Raw genomic sequence first — 18,206 nt, forward strand, 5'->3', positions numbered from 1 at the left:
GATACCGTCTGCCTGACTGGTGTGCCATTCCACTGCAGGGCATCCCAGGCCGCCCCGGACCTGTGGGTGTCATAGCGGGTAAATCGCTGGAGGTGACCAAAATGACCCAGAAGCAAAAAAATCTCAAAGGGGGTACCCCATGGAATTTGGGGGGAAATCCCAAGGTCAGCGATTCCATCCAAACTTGCGCCACAAGTACACAGTGGGATAGGGTGCACATCACCGTAGACAGCACAATCCTGAGACCAAGGGTGTGGCCGTCAGAGCCCTCCAAATTTCGGCCTTTTGACGTTTATGCCTGTGGCAGGGATACCGTCTGCCTGACTGGTGTGCCATTCCACTGCAGGGCATCCCAGGCCGCCCCGGACCTGTGGGTGTCATAGCGGGTAAATCGCTGGAGGTGACCAAAATGACCCAGAAGCAAAAAAATCTCAAAGGGGGTACCCCATGGAATTTGGGGGGAAATCCGAAGGTCAGCGATTTGGTCCAAACTTGCGCCACAAGTACACAGTGGGATAGGGTGCACATCACCGTAGACAGCACAATCCTGAGACCAAGGGTGTGGCCGTCAGAGCCCTCCAAATTTCGGCCTTTTGACGTTTATGCCTGTGGCAGGGATACCGTCTGCCTGACTGGTGTGCCATTCCACTGCAGGGCATCCCAGGCCGCCCCGGACCTGTGGGTGTCATAGCGGGTAAATCGCTGGAGGTGACCAAAATGACCCAGAAGCCACACCCTTGGTCTCAGGATTCCGCTGTCTACGGTGATGTGCACCCTATCCCACTGTGTACTTGTGGCGCAAGTTTGGACCAAATCGCTGACCTTGGGATTTCCCCCCAAATTCCATGGGGTACCCCCTTTGAGTTTTTTTTTTTTTTGGGGGGGGTCATTTTGGTCACCTCCAGCGATTTACCCACTATGACACCCACAGGTCCGGGGCGGCCTGGGATGCCCTGCAGTGCAATGGCACAGCAGTCAGGCGCACGGTATCCCTGCCACAGGCATAAACGTCAAAAGGCGGAAGTTTGGATGGCTCTGACGGCGACACCCTTGGTCTCAGGATTGTGCTGTCTACGGTGATGTGCACCCTATCCCACTGTGTACTTGTGGCGCAAGTTTGGACGGAATCGCTGACCTTGGGATTTCCCCCCAAATTCCATGGGGTACCCCCTTTGAGTTTTTGTTTTGTTTTTGGGTCATTTTGGTCACCTCCAGCGATTTACCCGCTATGACACCCACAGGTCCGGGGCGGCCTGGGATGCCCTGCAGTGCAATGGCACAGCAGTCAGGCAGACGGTATCCCTGCCACAGGCATAAACGTCAAAAGGCGGAAGTTTGGATGGCTCTGACGGCCACACCCTTGGTCTCAGGATTCCGCTGTCTACGGTGATGTGCACCCTATCCCACTGTGTACTTGTGGCGCAAGTTTGGACCAAATCGCTGACCTTGGGATTTCCCCCCAAATTCCATGGGGTACCCCATTTGATTTTTTGTTTTTGTTTTGGGTCATTTTGGTCACCTCCAGCGATTTACCCGCTATGACACCCACACAGAAGAAAGTTGATGATATTTAAGTTGGTGGCAGATGCAAGTCCATGCTTATTAATGAACCTCTAGGAGAAGCTGAAAAAATATTTCGTCTTGACTGCCACAAGTTTTTGGTGGAACTTTGTGCTCAAATGCGAAAGAGATTTGGTTTTGAGGAAGACAGTATTCTGGTTATCTTGCAACTTGTTGACGCCAAAGAAGCACTCTCCGATGAGAGAAGCTTACACTCTATTGTGAAATTGGCGGTCAAATTTCCTACACTGATTAAAGAAGAAGACTTTGACAACTTACAGGATGAATGGAAAGATCTGTTGCATTTCAAGAAATCACTGAAAAATATGAGTGACTCGGCAACTAATTTCTGGCATGAACTGTGGACGGTGAAAGATGGCCATAACGGGCAGAAATTCTGCCTCCTCTCTATCTTCATGTGCTGTCGTTTGGATACGTTGAGAGTATTTTCTCAACTTAACATTATCAAAACTAAACGAACAAACAGCCCTCATGTGTCAACTGTTGCAAACCGATTTCTAGCTACGCAAGCAATAGCACAACAGGAAACAACTTGCAACCAGTGGGAGCCATCGACATCACTAATAAAATATGTTATAAGTGGGCAGTGCCACCAGCGCTACATCAGCAAAGAAGCTGCCAGGAAACAGAGAGAAATGCGAACTGTATCCCGATGATGCCGAGTCTCCCAATGATGAAGAGCCTCTTCCTGTATTTCTCCAATAGTTCTTCATAAGTTCAACATTCAGGTAAGGAATATACTAGAATCAACGTTTCAGTAGCGTTAACTTACAATATTTGTAAACCTTGGGATATTTTGGCCTATATTGGGAATTTTCGGAGGCAAATCTTATTACATGTTCATTGAAAGAAGGCATTGTGCCACTTGATTGGAAAAGGGCAAATGTGGTGTCAATTCACAATGGTGGAAATAAAGAAACCACTAAATTATAGGCCGGTAGCACTGACCAGCACAATAATAAAATTATGTGAAAGATCGATGGACCAGATATCTTGAAATGATGAATATTCTGACGGACAGTCAGTTTGGTTTCAGGCCTGGAAGGTCGTGAGTGTCGAACTTTTTAAAGTTTTACTTGAGAGTGATTGATGCGATGCAAGAGAGGGGTGGACCTAAAGAAGGCATTTGATAAAGTACCTCACAGTTGACTTATGTGGAAATTGGAGCATGTTGGAGGACTGAGAGGCAAACTACTAGAATAGTATTTTTTTAACTCTGTAGGTAAGGAGGTTTCGCCCTTTTAAGCCTTGTTCTAATCCCATTCCTAGTTTAAATCCTATCCCCAACCTTTAAATTCTCCCGCTCAGCGTGTGTAAATCATGCCGCCCATGGGCGGCCCTCTACGGGATCCCTCATAGAAAGAAATTTCCTGGTCATCTTTTGACGTTTGGTATTGTATTATGGGTTCAAACATATAGCTGGATTGAGAACGAACAATTCCACGAATGAATGTATTTTATATATATTTCATAATATGTATGCTATAAAGTAAACCATTGCGCAATACCCGTCTGTTGGGGCGCGCTTCGAAATACGTTCTATCGGATGACGCCGAGCTCAGAAAATGTAACATATTTTGGCGCGAAAGCATATATTTCTCTCCCATTGCTTGGAGGTAGCTGTTTAAGTACGTTCCGACTTCCAGGAAACGCAGTCACTCATTCCTTAATTAACCTTAACCCATAGGTGGGTCGTGACAAATGATGATGATGATGATCATCATCATCATAATGATAATGATAATAATAATAATAATAAAAATAATGATAATAATAATAATAATAATAATAATAATAATAATAATAATGATAATAATAATAATAACAATAATAACAATAATGATGATGATGATGATGATGATGATGATAATGATAATAATGATAATAATGATAATAATAATATTAATAATAATAATAATAATAACAATAACAATAGTAATAATAATTATAATAATAGTAATAATATTAACAATGATAATAATTATGATGATGATGATAATGATAATAATAATAATAATGATAATAATCATCATTAAACAAGAATATATATTCAATATTTAAACGTTTTCGAACGCAACGCCGTTGCCATGCCAACGTGAACGAAAACAAAAACACGAAATTCCTTCAGACTTCTTCCTCTCCCACAGTAACCAATCTCGCAGAAGCGGTTGTCTGAGTGAGTTATTTGTAATCCTAATTGTAAAAGACAAATGCTCACAGTTGACTAACCCGGATAGTGAAATTCTGTAAGTAATTTTACAGTGTTCTTTGTTTATTTCAGAAGTGATTACTAACAGTAATAGGTAAACTGTCAAAGACAAAGCAGAGAGACAGTGGCATTTGTTTTGCTGAACAGACAGGTTGCCTCTTATTTGTGCATTTTTATTCCCAATACTTTCACTGTCTGGCGTTCATTTTACTATGCCCCACACTGGCAATACCCCCCCCAAAAAAACATCACAATAATATCTCCTCTCTAAGTAATTTATGGTTAAAAAAAGGGCCAGTTTCCTAGAGGCCATGAGTCTTCTACAAGAGAAACCAGGGGCAACAGATTGATGGAATGACCTGACATCAATATTTATTTTTCACTCTTAGCTCCTCCTACTGTCTTGATCTTTCAGAACATACTGTACGCCTCATCTCTCACCATTCTCATGATCTTCAAACCATCTGTAAACATGTTAATGCAGCTTATCACACCATTCGTTATGCCATTTATGCAGATAAGGAACATTAAAAGTGCTAGTTCCAACCCTGGCTTGTGGGACTACACTTGTAACTGCCCTCCATCCAGACATTTTATCTTTTACGACTGTCTTCATGTACACGTCCTCTAGGAAATATTTCATCCATCCAAGTTGTTTACCTCTTAGTCATCCATTATGGCCCAGGATAGTATTTCTAGCTTGGATGTGATAGGTAAATAAAGATCATGCAGGTATTAAGAAAATGTTTATATAAATGGAGAAGAAAGTGTTATGAAAAGGGAAATATGTAATAATGTAACAGTTTTCTGGGTAGGCACTGGTAATATATTTTGTGTATGTTTGAATTGTATATTCTAGTAGTAAAGGTGATCTTTATTGTTTTATAGGTAACTGAAGTGTAACAACCATGAGTGAAGAAATTAAATACATTGTAGGGGAGCTGAATAAGGCTCCCTACAACCGTAACTACAACCTTATCACATTTGATGGCCTTACACCTGAACAGCTGCTGCAGGTAATTTTTTTTATCTTTTTCTGTCATCCTTTGTGATTTTATGCATTTTGCTTGAACATGTATAACTTGAAAACTGAACTCTCTTATGAATATTTTTTATTGGTAGTTTTTAATTTACACGATATATAGGGACCAAGAGTATCATGCAAATAAAGAATAGCATAAATTAAATGGGGGGGAGGTGGAAGGGCACCAAGATATCCACCACATGAAACTATTTTTTGCATTCCAGTAAAATGTTATTTATTATAGTAAATCAAGAGATAAACAGCATCTTAAGGAATATTTGTGGATGTCAAAAAAAAAACTGGACCTGACTTGTTAATTCAAACAAACTGCATAATTAAAATAAAATGTATTATCTTATCAGTTGCATTAAACCAAATTCACATAGAATAAACTTGTAAATTTAAAACAACCTGTGTTCCTATATTTTTTCTCTTTCTTCTTTTACTATTTTATGTATTTTGCATTTATTTATTCATATATTTATATTTATGCATTGGCTCTGAACCAAGCAGTATTTACCTAATTGCATTTATCTAATTGTAGTATACAGGAAAGGGGCAATGCTTGTTGCTTCCTGTCTCCTATTTTCTAATTTTCTAACATATCTGGACTCAAATTCATGTAGCCTACAGTTCCAACTGAATCTATATCTTTGATTTCCAGTTACCATATTTAGAATTGAACACATGTATTGTTTGATCTTGGGCTATGTCACCTTCTAAGCTATTCCACATATTTATACATCTATGTGGAAAACTGTATTTCTTCATGTCCTTTTGACATACGGTCTTAATTTACTTCCATGACCTCTTAAGGTCCTCCCATCTTTAATCAGGAGATCTCATCTATCACTGCAATCTATCCCCATTAGTGACCTGAACACTGTAATCATGTCACCTCTTTCTCTTCAATCTTTCAAAGTTGGAAGACCCAGTACTTTTACTCTTTCCTATGGTTTATCTGCCAGGCTGGGGACCAGTTTGGTTGCTGCCCTTTGTATTCTCTCAATCTTGCTTATATCCTTCATTCTGTGTGGGGACCATACTACTGATGCATATTCCAGTCTTGGACGTATCAGGGTTTCAATGAGTTTTTTCATCATCTCTTCATCCATATAATGGAACTTCACTTTAATCTTGGAGTAATCTATATGTCTCTCTCACAATCCTGCTGATATGTCTGTCAGGTAACAAGTTGTCTTTTATCAACATTCCCAAGTCTTTCTCCTCTTTTGCCTTTGTAGTGTGTTTGCATCCCAAAGAAATTTTAAGGATAGCCTTTTGCTGCTATTGCCCATTTCCAGTACTTTACATTTTTTGGTATTGAACTCCTTTTCCCATTCTTGGCTCCATACAAAAATAGTATCTAGACCTTTTTGAAGTATTTTACCATCCTCATTTTTCACTCTTCTCATGATTTTTGCATCATCTGCAAACATGTTGGCATAACTTGTTGTGTCTTCCATCATGTCATTAACATAGACAATAAACATTATCGGTGAAAACACTGAACCTTGTGGAACTCCGCTCGTTACTGCTCTCCATCCTGACATTTTATCCTTTACTACTGTTCTTTACTACTGAGAAGGTGTGTGAAAGAAGGAAGCTGAAGATAAATGTGGGCAAAAGTAAGGTGATGCGATGTACAAGGGGAGGGAGTGACAGTAGGCTGGAAGTGAGCATTAAGGGTGGCTACCCCCCTTACACAGGGGGGGTACCCAAAAAGAAAAAGTCATAGAAATCACTCCCACCCATTTCATTTCCCATATATTCCACTCCCCTCCACCCTCCTCCCTCCCTCCTTTCTTGACACCTCCTGGATGACGGGTCATCCCTGCATCCTGTCCACTGCCCTGGGTCAGAAGCAGTGTCGCAAGACATAGCACATCCACAGCAAGGCCGCTTCATAAATTTGGCGACCCCCTCTCTCCGTCCCCTCATGCAGAAAAGGAGAAGACGGGGAGAAATCCCTTTGGGCTGCATCAGTTTATTTCTCATACATACTTCCTCACCCACCATCCCCCGCCCACTCCCCCTCATGCATCACAGCCTCATCTATACACAACCCTTCTCCATTCACCCCTATCTTCTGTCCTCTCCCATCCTTCCTCTCTTTTGTAAAGCCCCTTTCACCCCATCCATCCATCTCATCCTAGGACGCCCCCTCATATTCACTCCCACCTCAGCCTTCCACACTTCTTATACTAATCTTTCTTCACTCATTCTTTCCATGTGTCCAAACCATCCTAATATTCTTTCATCAACCCTATCTCCCAGTTCCCTTTCCACCCCTGTTCTCCTCCTCACCTCCTCATTTCTCACTCTATCTAGCCTAGTAACCCCTATCATACTTCTCAGACATTTCATCTCAAACACATTCAAACTCCTTCTCTCTTCCTCTCTCATGTTCCATGTTTCTGCCCCATACATTGCTGTTGGCACAATCACTCCTTCATATAACCTCCTCTTAGCATCCATTCCCAGATGTCGATTTCTCATTACACTTTTTAATCCACCAAGGCATTTACTCGCTTCTCTCAATCTACATTCTACCTCCACCCCCACTCCTCCCTTTCCTGTCACATTTGCACCCAAGTATCTGAAACTATCCACTTCCTTCTAAAAAGTATCTAAAACTATCCACTTCCACTCCACTTCCTTCTAAAACTATCCACTCTCAAGTAAAAGCTTAAAAGGTTCGACACACAACCTTTAAGATCCCTGGTTATAACAGATTTTTGGATATAACGACAGACCCCCGTCTCCATATCATCCGTTATATCAAGGGTTTACTGTAATTTCAAATCCTACTAATTTCTAATACTGGACAAACTTAGGGATATAACAGATCTGTCTGGTATTTCCATTGGATATAACGGATCCTTGGTTATAACGGATCCTTGGTTATAACAGATCTTTGAATATAATGACAGACCCCTGCCCCCATATCGTCCGTTATATTGAGGGTTTACTGTATGTATTTTACTATAACTTGAATACCCTGAAAATTATCAACCCTATAGTGGAAAGTTATGTACATTATTTAATTTGTTGAAACATACATACATATACCAAGGGCTTTTTCCCCCTTACAAGGGAGATAGCTAAAGTCAATAGTCATAAATCTATTCCCACCCATTTCATTCCCAGATACTCCACTCCCATTCACCACCCCACCCTTCCTATTTTCTTGGCTCCCCCTGGGTCTGAAGCAGTGTAGCAAGACACAGCACATCCACAGCAAGGCTGCTTCATTTAATCAGTGACCCCCCCCTCTGTCCCCTTATGTAGAGAAAGAGATGGGGAAAAATCCTTTTGGGTTGCATCAAAATATCATTTACTCATACTCCGTAACCCCCCCATCCCCCACCCACTCCCATATATCACAGCATCATCCATACACAACCAATTTCCACTCATCCCTATCTTCTGTCCTCTCCCTTCCTTCCTCAACAGACATCACCCTCTTTCCATCACCCCTTTCACTCCATCCATCCATCTCATCCTTGGTCGTCCTCTCATGTTCGCTTCATCCACCTCTGCCTTCCACACCTCTTTTGCTGATCTTTCTTCACTCATTCTTTCCATGTGTTGAAACCATCCCAATACTCTTTCATCAACCCTATCTCCCAACTCCTTTTCCACCCCCACTCTGCTCCCCACCTCCTTGTTTCTCACTCTATCCAGCCTAGCAACCCCTACCATACTTCTCAGACATTTCATCTCAAACATATTTAAACTCATTCTATCTTCCTTATGTTCTATGTTTCTGCCTCATACAGTGCTGTCGCCACAATCACCCCTTCATACAATCTCCATTTAGCATCCATTCCCAAATGTCTGTTTCTCATTACACTTTTTAATCCCCAAGGCATTTATTTGCTTCTCTCAATCTACAATCTACCTCCACCTCGACTTCTCCCTTTCCCACGACATTTGCATGTTGAAACATATCTTTTACTATTTTGTGTATTATACTAGAAATTGCATAAAGTAACTTGAAGACTATCAACATTATAATGAAAATTTTTGTATTATTAACTTTTTTATCACAGTGCTAACAGGTTCATTGGTTGTATTTTAGGTCCTCAATGATGTGTTTGCTGAGATTGATAGCAAGAACCGTCTTGATATACGAGAAGAGGAGCCAGAGCAGATGGCAGTGAGGATGCTTGGGATGCTGCGTATTCTCAAATACAAACCCCCTGATGAAAATTTGTAAGTTGCACTTTTATTTGTTCTTTTTTGAACAACCAGTACCCAATATACCACAATTTTGAGACTCCTTGACCAAACACCAGCAAATTGTACAAAACACTCAACAGCATCACACTATCCAACACTAACACTACACGCTCTCACGCAGCAATAATCACAACAACAGATAATCTACCCTCAAACAGACAACAAGCAAACGCACTCATACGTCATTTTGCACAGACGAGCCATCTTACATCTCACCCTGATGACCGACGCACCATTCGATGTAAGAAAGACTTCCCCACAGACTCAGACTATACACCCTTCATAGACAGTCAGACAAAACTCATAATGCATAATCTCAAGCACTCATCTGCCTGTGGCCCTGATAACATAAGCAACATCCACCTAAAACACATTGGACCACAAGGTATACACGCACTCACAAACATTGCAAACTACAGCTATTCACACAACACTATACCCGACATCTGGAAGCATGGTAAAATAATCACCATTCCAAAACCGAACAAAGACCCAACAATCCCAACATCGCACCGCCCAATCACACTTCTCTGCACCCCCTCTAAAGTCATTGAACGCCTAATACTTAAACTTGTCACACCATATATTCCCCTTGCTGACTCACAACACGGTTTTAGGCCACTACACTCCACAAACACTCTTCTGACAAACCTCACACAAAGAATTTTAGATGGCATCAATTCAGATAGGCCCCACCACAGAACCCTTCTTATAACATTGGACATTAGTAAAGCTTTTGATGCTATCCCCCGCCACAACCTAACAAATAAAATATATAACACAGACATGCACAATAACACCAAAAGATGGCTGGCCAATTATCTGGCAGGCAGGAATGCTCATGTGTCATATAATGGCCAATCATCGCACATCAGAAACATTAAGAACGGAGTACCACAGGGCTCAGTTCTATCCCCCACATTATTTAATCTATACATGCATGACTTACCCACGCCAGACACCTCAGAAATACAAATCTCTTCCTACGCAGACGACATAACAATCACATGCACACATCGTAACACAGACAAAGCTGCAGAAATAATCCAGCCTTACCTTGACACACTCAACACATGGTTCATCACAAACAGACTCAAAATAGCTCCAACCAAATCTACAGCAACACTTCTCACCAACTGGACAAAAGAACACAAATACATACCTCATCTCTACATCAACAACACTCTAATACCACACACAAACACACCGAAAATTCTTGGTGTAACATACGATACATCCATGTCTTTCAAACAACACCTCACAAACATAAAAAACAAATGTACACCTAGACTTAACGCACTTAAGTCAATCACTGGAACAACATTTGGACAAAACAAAGAAACCAATATAACAATATACAAACAATGCATACGCTCAGTGATGAATTATGCGAGTCCTGCATGGGCTCCTAATCTCAGTGAGACACACCACAACACCCTTCAAATCATACAAAACAAAGCCCTAAAAACAATTACAGGCTGCACAAATACATCACCTACAGACCATTTACACCATGAAACAAAAGTCCTCAAAGTCAAGGACCACCTCGACATGAGAGGCACACAAACACTTGCTGCAGCCACCACAAACACATCACACCCGCTACACTACATAGCAGAACACCCACACACACCAAGAAACATTAAAACTACACCCAAAGACCTTTATTACGCACAGATACTCTCTTCTCTTCCTCCACAACCACCAAATACCAGCCTCCGGAAACATATTCATAATCATATCACTCACCGCTCCATTAACACACTGAAAGACAACACACTGCTGCATGCCAGACCCCCTGATATCCACCCTTCTGAATCCTCTCTCCCACGAAAGGACAGAGTCCACTTGGCCAGACTGAGATGTGGTCACCACCCAGCACTTCTAAGCTACCAGAAGAGGCTGGACGACCGTGTTGTGAACAGCTGCCCAGGATGTAACACTTCACCCCATACCATACAACACATAATGGAAGACTGCATTATACACAATCATGCACGCAAACAACACAACATACACTCTATAAAGGATTTGTGGGAAAACCCAGTTTCGGCTGTGGCCTTCCTTGGGGAGACGGGACTGCTCGGACAGACAGTCTAGGGAACGACAACAACAACAACAACAAATACTGGCATTTATATCATATGTTCCTTGCTATTACCACCAGTATCTCATTCATCGATACCCCTAAATGATACTTCATTATTCTCGTACAAATGCAAACAATATTGAGCCCAATTGTAATGTGAATCACATATCACACATCGTGAAACTTGGCCATCACGACCCAGAGGATTGAGTCTTCGGTTTGTCCCTTGATCACTCAAATCAACTTGTGTCGACATTGCTGCTCCTCTTCCTCTTCTTTGAAATCTGTAGCTCTGTGATGGTCTATGTGGTCACCATCCATAGATGGCATAACAGACCTCTTTATTTTTGTCATAAAAACAGTCTCAGCTTTTATGCTTGAAGGACTCTGCACCTATGTCCACATCTGATTTTTGAGTTGAGTCCACACTTAATTGCTGACCAAGGACACATTTTAAAGTAGGTTCAACATTAGTAGAGTTGATTTTGGAGATTGCAGACATCACAATTTGAAATTATGAAACACTGCAAATTGATGTCAATCTTTATCAGGCAAGAACAATGTGTCCAGTTTCTCAATAATGCTCTTTACACCATTTTCACTCTTCAGAACTATTAGTTGCTGGTTGACAGTACTCCTTATGTGAAAAAGTGTACAAAATACAGTTGAAGTTGGACCTTGCAGTGCACACATACACATAGGATAATTATTTTCTTATGATGATATGGTTTAATGTCACAAACTCCCTCCTACTGGAAGGCTAGGATGGTGCCCCTCACAGAGGGCTTTGTAGTATGGAATTTAATGAACCATGCCCTTGGTTCAACTTTGCCAGTGGCAGGATTCGAACCACCATCCCCTTGACCTTCGCCGCAAGTAACAACACCCTAACCTGCTCAGCCAGCGAACTTCCTTATGATGATGATGATATGGTTTAACGTCACACACTCCCCCCCTATCGGGAGGCTAGGACGGTGCTCCTCACAGAGGGCTTTGTAGCGTGGAATTTAATTAACCATGCCCTTGGTTCAGCTTCATCGGTGGTAAGATTCGAACCGCCTTCACCTCGAACTTCGCCGCAAGTAATGACGCCCTAGCCCGCTCAGCCAGCGAGCTTCCTTATGGATTATTGAAAACCTTGAGAGATGTTTATAATGATAAAATTTTGCAATACAACATATCAGTGTATCATATTTTGTAGGGTATTAAGTAGAATAGATTATGTAAATTACAGGACAAACACAAATAAATTAGTTAGTTAACCTCTTCCATACGGTGCCGCCTACGTAGGCGGCATGAGGAGCAAGTGGATACGCGAGGCTGCCATATCGGCGTCTTGATTATATTTATTGTAGTTGTCCCTGCGTAACTGACATACTCTCTAAACTGGCTTCATCACATTTTCTATTGTTATCAAAATTCACGGGTGAAAGAGAGAACGATCAATATAAGCGGTGACTATTTTTTATGATGCGAGTATTATGACGCAACATCGTATGTCTGGCAGCTAATGCTGCCCGCGAGATTTGGCCCGGAATGAAGTAGTTCAATTGTTGCTTCAAACTCACTAAGTGGAAAACCCACAGACCCAAAGGGGCTGGTGACAGTCCTCAGTTCTTCCTACAGATCTCTCTGAGAAGGAACTTCATATTGTTGTCTGTATTGTATTAGTATGGGACTGTTTCCATGTCACCTGTTGAAAGTGCTAGGGGAAGGTGAGCAGTTGCCTATTGTGAGCTCTCACTGTGTGAAAAAGGCTAAGAAATACAGTTGAATTTGATGGAGAGAGATTGTACAGCCAATCGGAAAACTGAGTGTGAGCCCCTCAGGACTTTGCCTCCTGATGGAGGTGAGCAGGTTGAAGGGTTTTGAAAATGGGCAGCTTTGCTGTCCATCTTGCATGACCACCACATGCAAGTACCCATGGATGGTCCCTGGATCAATGAAGATAACCATAATCCATACATGCCTAGAGTTTCCTTTCAATTGAATATAATTGCCTGATGTTAGAAACAATATCTTGAGTGCAACATGAACATAAGATAGTTAACATAATTTATTTTCTTGCTATTCTAGAGGAAACTTCAGGAGAGATTTAGTGTTTGGTGAGAGCCATGTGATTTATCCAATTCTGCACTGGCTGTTGGAGCGCATGGATGAACTGAAGAAAAGGGCTTATTTGGCAAAGTATTTGGTAAAACTTGAGGTTCCATCTGAAATTCTAGGAGATGCTGATGTTGCAGATGTCTTTGCAAAGGTACTTAAATGAATAATTGTTTTGTGTTGTAGAATGGAATTTGAAAATGACATGATAATTGTATTGTTTTCATCAGTTATTTTTGTTGTTGTAATTTCTTCATGTCTCATTTAAATGGAATTTGAAAACAAATGGTAATCATGTTTTCATGTTACTGGGATTGATTCATGTTTCATTCACAAACATGTCTTTCTTTTGTATCCATGAAACAGTATGAAGAAATGATCAATCAGTTCAAAGTTATCCACCGAGAACATGAGAATTTGCGCAACAGTGGCTATTCAACAAATGAACTCCGCAAAGATATTGAAGCCATGGAAGAAGAACGGGATTTGGTTTTGAAGCGAATTGAACGAATGAAACTCAAGGTGCGGTATAATAATTTTGATGCATTTATCAGTCTTTTATGCGTATAGTGTGTATGTGTTTAGCTACACAGTTTACCTGGGTGTGTCACAAGACTGAGACCCTTTCTTGATATTTCATGTCCATTATTAATTTTCTCAGTGCTTATGACTCATAAATCTTTCATTATGCTGTGTAGCAAGTATTGAGTCAGTTTTGGTTGTGTTTTTACATGATGTAAACATGCATTCTGATTCACCAACTACAAGTACCAGTGACTCACTCTTGCCCAGGAAGCCCAAGCATAAGTGATGGGCTCATTTTCAGCTAAGCATTTTCTGATGTGAACTCTTGACCTTTTCTTCTCTCTTAGGTGCTTGATTAAAATAACATACTTGATTTTATTCTCTTGATTGGTTCCAGCTTTGATTGGATCTCATGCTATCAATATTCCATAAGCATGAGATTTCTACTTTCCATTTTCATTTTTATTTTTTTAGAAGTCAAAATATATTGCTTCCTTAATGTTCTTGAGGTCTCTCACCCATGGTTTCAACTCTTTAAGGGTCTTACTTCATACTTACTCTTTTCATTGAAACCTCATCAACCAAACTCAGAAACTCACTGTTCACTCCCCACTGGTACACTACATTTCCTCACAGAATTATGACCTCAAATACTGTCCTTAGGCCCAACTCTCCAGTTATCTCTTACCCTCATGCTCACCATCATGCACTCCTATCATCACTTAAGATAATCCTCATTTCTTTTTGGGAATGTAGATATATCTCAAAAGATTAGGCATATGAGATTGAATTCCCGTCAGCAGAAACAGTACCCACAGTCTTATGTGACTTTGTGTATGCATAGATTAATTTGTATTTCAGAGTAAAGTATGAATGTGAAAGGGATGAGTGATACAGGAATGGAAAATTTAAGAGTTTCTTTCTCCTGTGTCTAACTTCTTTGCTTTGTAAGAAATGACATATAGGTTGAAAAATAAGATAATGAATTGTCTGCTAATCTGCCTTACATGTGTTTTATTTTCCAAAGGTGGAAGGAACTCCAAACACAGAGGCCATGTTAGCCTCTGCCAAGGCTTTAAGAATGGAGCGGGAGAAGCAGAAGGAATTAATGTCTCAGCAGGGTGACTTGAAAGGAGCCATCACAGTGACAGAACAGCGAATATCAAGACTTCAGGGACAGCTGAGGGATATTAGGAAGGCTGGAGTTGGAGCATCACCAGAAGGTATGTATTCAGCCTATATAACAGTCAGTTAATACATTGTTCCAAGTCTCTTTTATAGGAGAACCACAGCTCCAAGATAATTAGCAACAGGCACTGGATTTGCTCATAAGTCACTCAAGGAAGAAATATTGTGTTATATGGGTAAGGCTACAGTGGGGTAATGTATGATAAAGTGCTTTAGTGTTCTTGTCAGGAATTGGTGTGAGGAGATTAATTGTGAAGAGGCTGAATAATGCAGGTGAGAGTTACTCCTTGGAGGACCCCATTGTACATTTTTCTCTCCATCCTAGAAAGTTGGTTGTTTTAGGATCTTTACTCTCTTTGGGCTAAGAAGTTTGTTACCTATTTCTTGTTGTGGATGATGGTCTTCATAATTTATCTTGATAGTACTGAAAATGTCTGGAGACTTTGTCAAATACCTTAATTATGTCTGTTGCTACATTTCTTCAGACCCAGGGCAGTGGGTGGAATACAGGGAAGACCCATCATCCAGGAAGAACAAAGATGAGAGGGAGAAAAGGGTGGTGGAGGGAAGTGAAATGGATGGGAATAGGTACATGCCTTTGACTTGGCTACCTCTATTATAAGGGGAAAGGCCTCTTGGTATATAGATAGAGAGCTAATTGGATAGATAGATGTCTATTACTACCATAGCTGTTCTTTCTCATGGTGGTTTCTTTTTATACAGTATCTCTTTAATGTTTGTTGAGTGATGTTTGTGAGAAATGTGGTGGTGGAATGGCCTTCCTTGAATCCAATGTATTTAGGGGAGGTGGTTAGTTTTGTTTTGGTTAGTTTTTGAGATCAGTCTTTCTATAAATTTAGATGTAGTGGTTAGTAGGGAGATTGGTCCTTAGGATACCAGGTTTTCTGATGGTTTGTTTTCTTTTAAGGAGGGAATTATGTGTGCTCTTTTCTAGATTGTTGGAATTTTGTTGTATTTCCAGTAGTGATTAAAGGTATCAGTTGAGGTCTTTATTGCTTTTGGGCCTAAGAGTTTTAGATGTTTGAAATCTTATCTTGGGTTTCTGCATGAGAATTTTTCAGTTTAATTCAGTGACATGATGTATTGATTTATAGAAATAGTCCAAGATTCACTTGTCAGCCAAATAAGATTTTATAGCATTAGCCAAAACAGAATTTGTAAAATATGTTATGTTAAGGGGCTCAAATAAAAAGTCAACTATGGAATACCTCTATTGAAATTCAAAACTACTATTCTTGAAGACAGATTTTTTTTTATTATCTCTATTTTTCCCTCTTATAAGAGTGGTAGCCAAGTCAAAGGCTACCTATTACCCATCCCATATTTTTTATTAGAATTTATAATGCACATCCTTTTCAAATCATAACACACAATTTCAGTTCTCTTGCAGCGATTAGAAGAAGATGTCAATGTAAATTCATATATTGTCAAGGATAAATTGCCAAAGGAGTTAGCATCAAAAAGACAGTATGTCGCAACACTTCAGCGAGTTGTTAATGAACCTGCTTTGGGACCACCGGAAATGGAAAATTTAAATCAAAAGGTAAGTAAATCATAATGCCATGTACATGATTTTAATTTGTTATATCTTTTTGTAATCATAGTTTATTTTCTGCATTATCAAATAAGTATATATGTGTAGATAGCCTGCAGTAACCAACCAAAGATTAAGCTTAATAGGAGGCTAAGGCACAGATCAGCTTGGAGTTCCTAAAGTAAAAGACCCTAAGTTGAAATAGTTCTCCAGTATGGAAGTCTGGCACTGTATATCACAGTGGAGTCCTGGACTGTTGAGTGTTGTCAGCTACTGTTGTCAAGCAGACTGTCAGTTACCATGTGCCACTAATAAGTCACTAAAATGTACATTAGATTCATCAGTAATAATATAGTTAATGGCTTACCTACTGATTGAATATTCAATGGGATATACAGCTAATTATTTCTATCCTAAGAATCAGGGGGCCCCTTACAATGAGTTACAATGATTAAGTATTGGTTACAAAATAGGATGAGAGAATCATATGAGAGGTACAAAGAAAAGAGAAGAGAAGTAAAGCATAAGATAAAAGAGGCAAAAAGGAGAGCAGATGTGAAATGGGGTAAGAGTATGACAGGAAATTAAGAGGGGAAGAGGAGGTGAATCAAGTAAAGAAGAAAAGGTAAAAGGTACAGATGGAGAGATGATAATGGAAGGGACAGCAGTAAGAGGAGGATGAGCAGAGTATTCTAAGGAGTTGCTAAATGTGAAGGAGGATAGAGAGAGAAAGGTAGTTGCAGTGGGAAGTGCTAAGAAAATGACAGTGATGAATGAGGAAAATGGAGGAAAAATAAGGAAAGATGAGGTGAAAGCAGTTATTAAAATGATGAGAGCAGGTAAGGCACCTGGGTTGGATGGGTGTCATGTGAAGTGTCTAAAAAAGGGAGATACAATGATGGTGGACTGGCTGGTGAGGTTGTTTAATGTTTGTCTAAAAAAGGGTAGAGTACTGGAGGACTGGAGGAGTGCCTGTATAGTTCCGCTTTACAAGGGAAAGGGGAGGCAAATGTAAGTGTAGTAGTTTTAGAGAGTCAGTTTGTTAAGTGTAGTTGGGAATGCTTATAGGAGGGTTTTGATTGAGAAGATTAGGAGAGGAACAGAGGGAGTAGTTGGTGAGGAACAGTGTGGTTTTAGGACAGGTAGGGTTTGCATAGATCAGATTTTTGTGGTAAGGCTTATGACAGGGTAGACAGGAAAGCAGTGTGGGAGGTATTGGAGATATATGGGATAGGAGGAAAGCTGTTAAGAGCAGTCGAGTTTTTACGAGAGTAGTAGAGCTTGTTCAACTTATACATGGATGGGGTGGTGCGAGAGGTGAATGCTAGGGTAGTGAGTCAGGGATTGGAGATGGTTAAAGAAAATGGAGAAAAGTGGGAGGTGAGCCAGCTGTTGTTTGCGGACGACACTGCGCTTGTGGCAGGGTCAGAGGAGGGATTGAGGAAGCTGGTGGCAGAGTTTGGGAGAGTATGTGATAGAAGAAAGCTAAAGATAAATGTGGGTAAAAGTAAGGTGATGAGATGTACAAGGGGTGAAAGTGGCGGTAGACTGGAAGTGAACATTAAGGGAGAGCGACTGGAGGAAGTGGATAGTTTTAGATACTTGGGTGCAAGTGTAGCAGGAAAAGGTGGAGTGAAGGTGGAGGTAGAATGTAGATTGAGAGAAGCGAGTAAATGCCTTGGTGGTT

General features: G+C 40.6%; 1 protein-coding gene across 2 annotated transcripts in view; it reads left to right on the forward strand.

Moving 5' to 3' along the window:
- The first annotated feature begins 3,688 nt into the window (after positions 1–3,688).
- Positions 3,689–18,206, forward strand: part of LOC143018940 (intraflagellar transport protein 81 homolog) — a 33,562-nt gene continuing 19,044 nt past the window's right edge. Inside the window, exons 1-7 of one of the 2 annotated variants that reach the window (XM_076174541.1) lie at positions 3,689–3,831; positions 4,679–4,806; positions 8,899–9,032; positions 13,225–13,405; positions 13,618–13,773; positions 14,804–14,999; positions 16,365–16,528. In XM_076174541.1, the coding sequence (XP_076030656.1) occupies positions 4,699–4,806; positions 8,899–9,032; positions 13,225–13,405; positions 13,618–13,773; positions 14,804–14,999; positions 16,365–16,528 (939 nt within the window). In that variant the 5' untranslated portion in view covers positions 3,689–3,831; positions 4,679–4,698. The remainder of the gene's footprint in view (positions 3,832–4,678; positions 4,807–8,898; positions 9,033–13,224; positions 13,406–13,617; positions 13,774–14,803; positions 15,000–16,364; positions 16,529–18,206) is intronic. The other variant, XM_076174540.1, reaches the window with a different exon arrangement.

Source organism: Oratosquilla oratoria, chromosome 36, assembly GCF_046742065.1.
Source record: "Oratosquilla oratoria isolate Oo_2021 chromosome 36, ASM4674206v1, whole genome shotgun sequence".
NCBI classification, from domain to species: Eukaryota; Metazoa; Arthropoda; class Malacostraca; order Stomatopoda; family Squillidae; genus Oratosquilla; species Oratosquilla oratoria.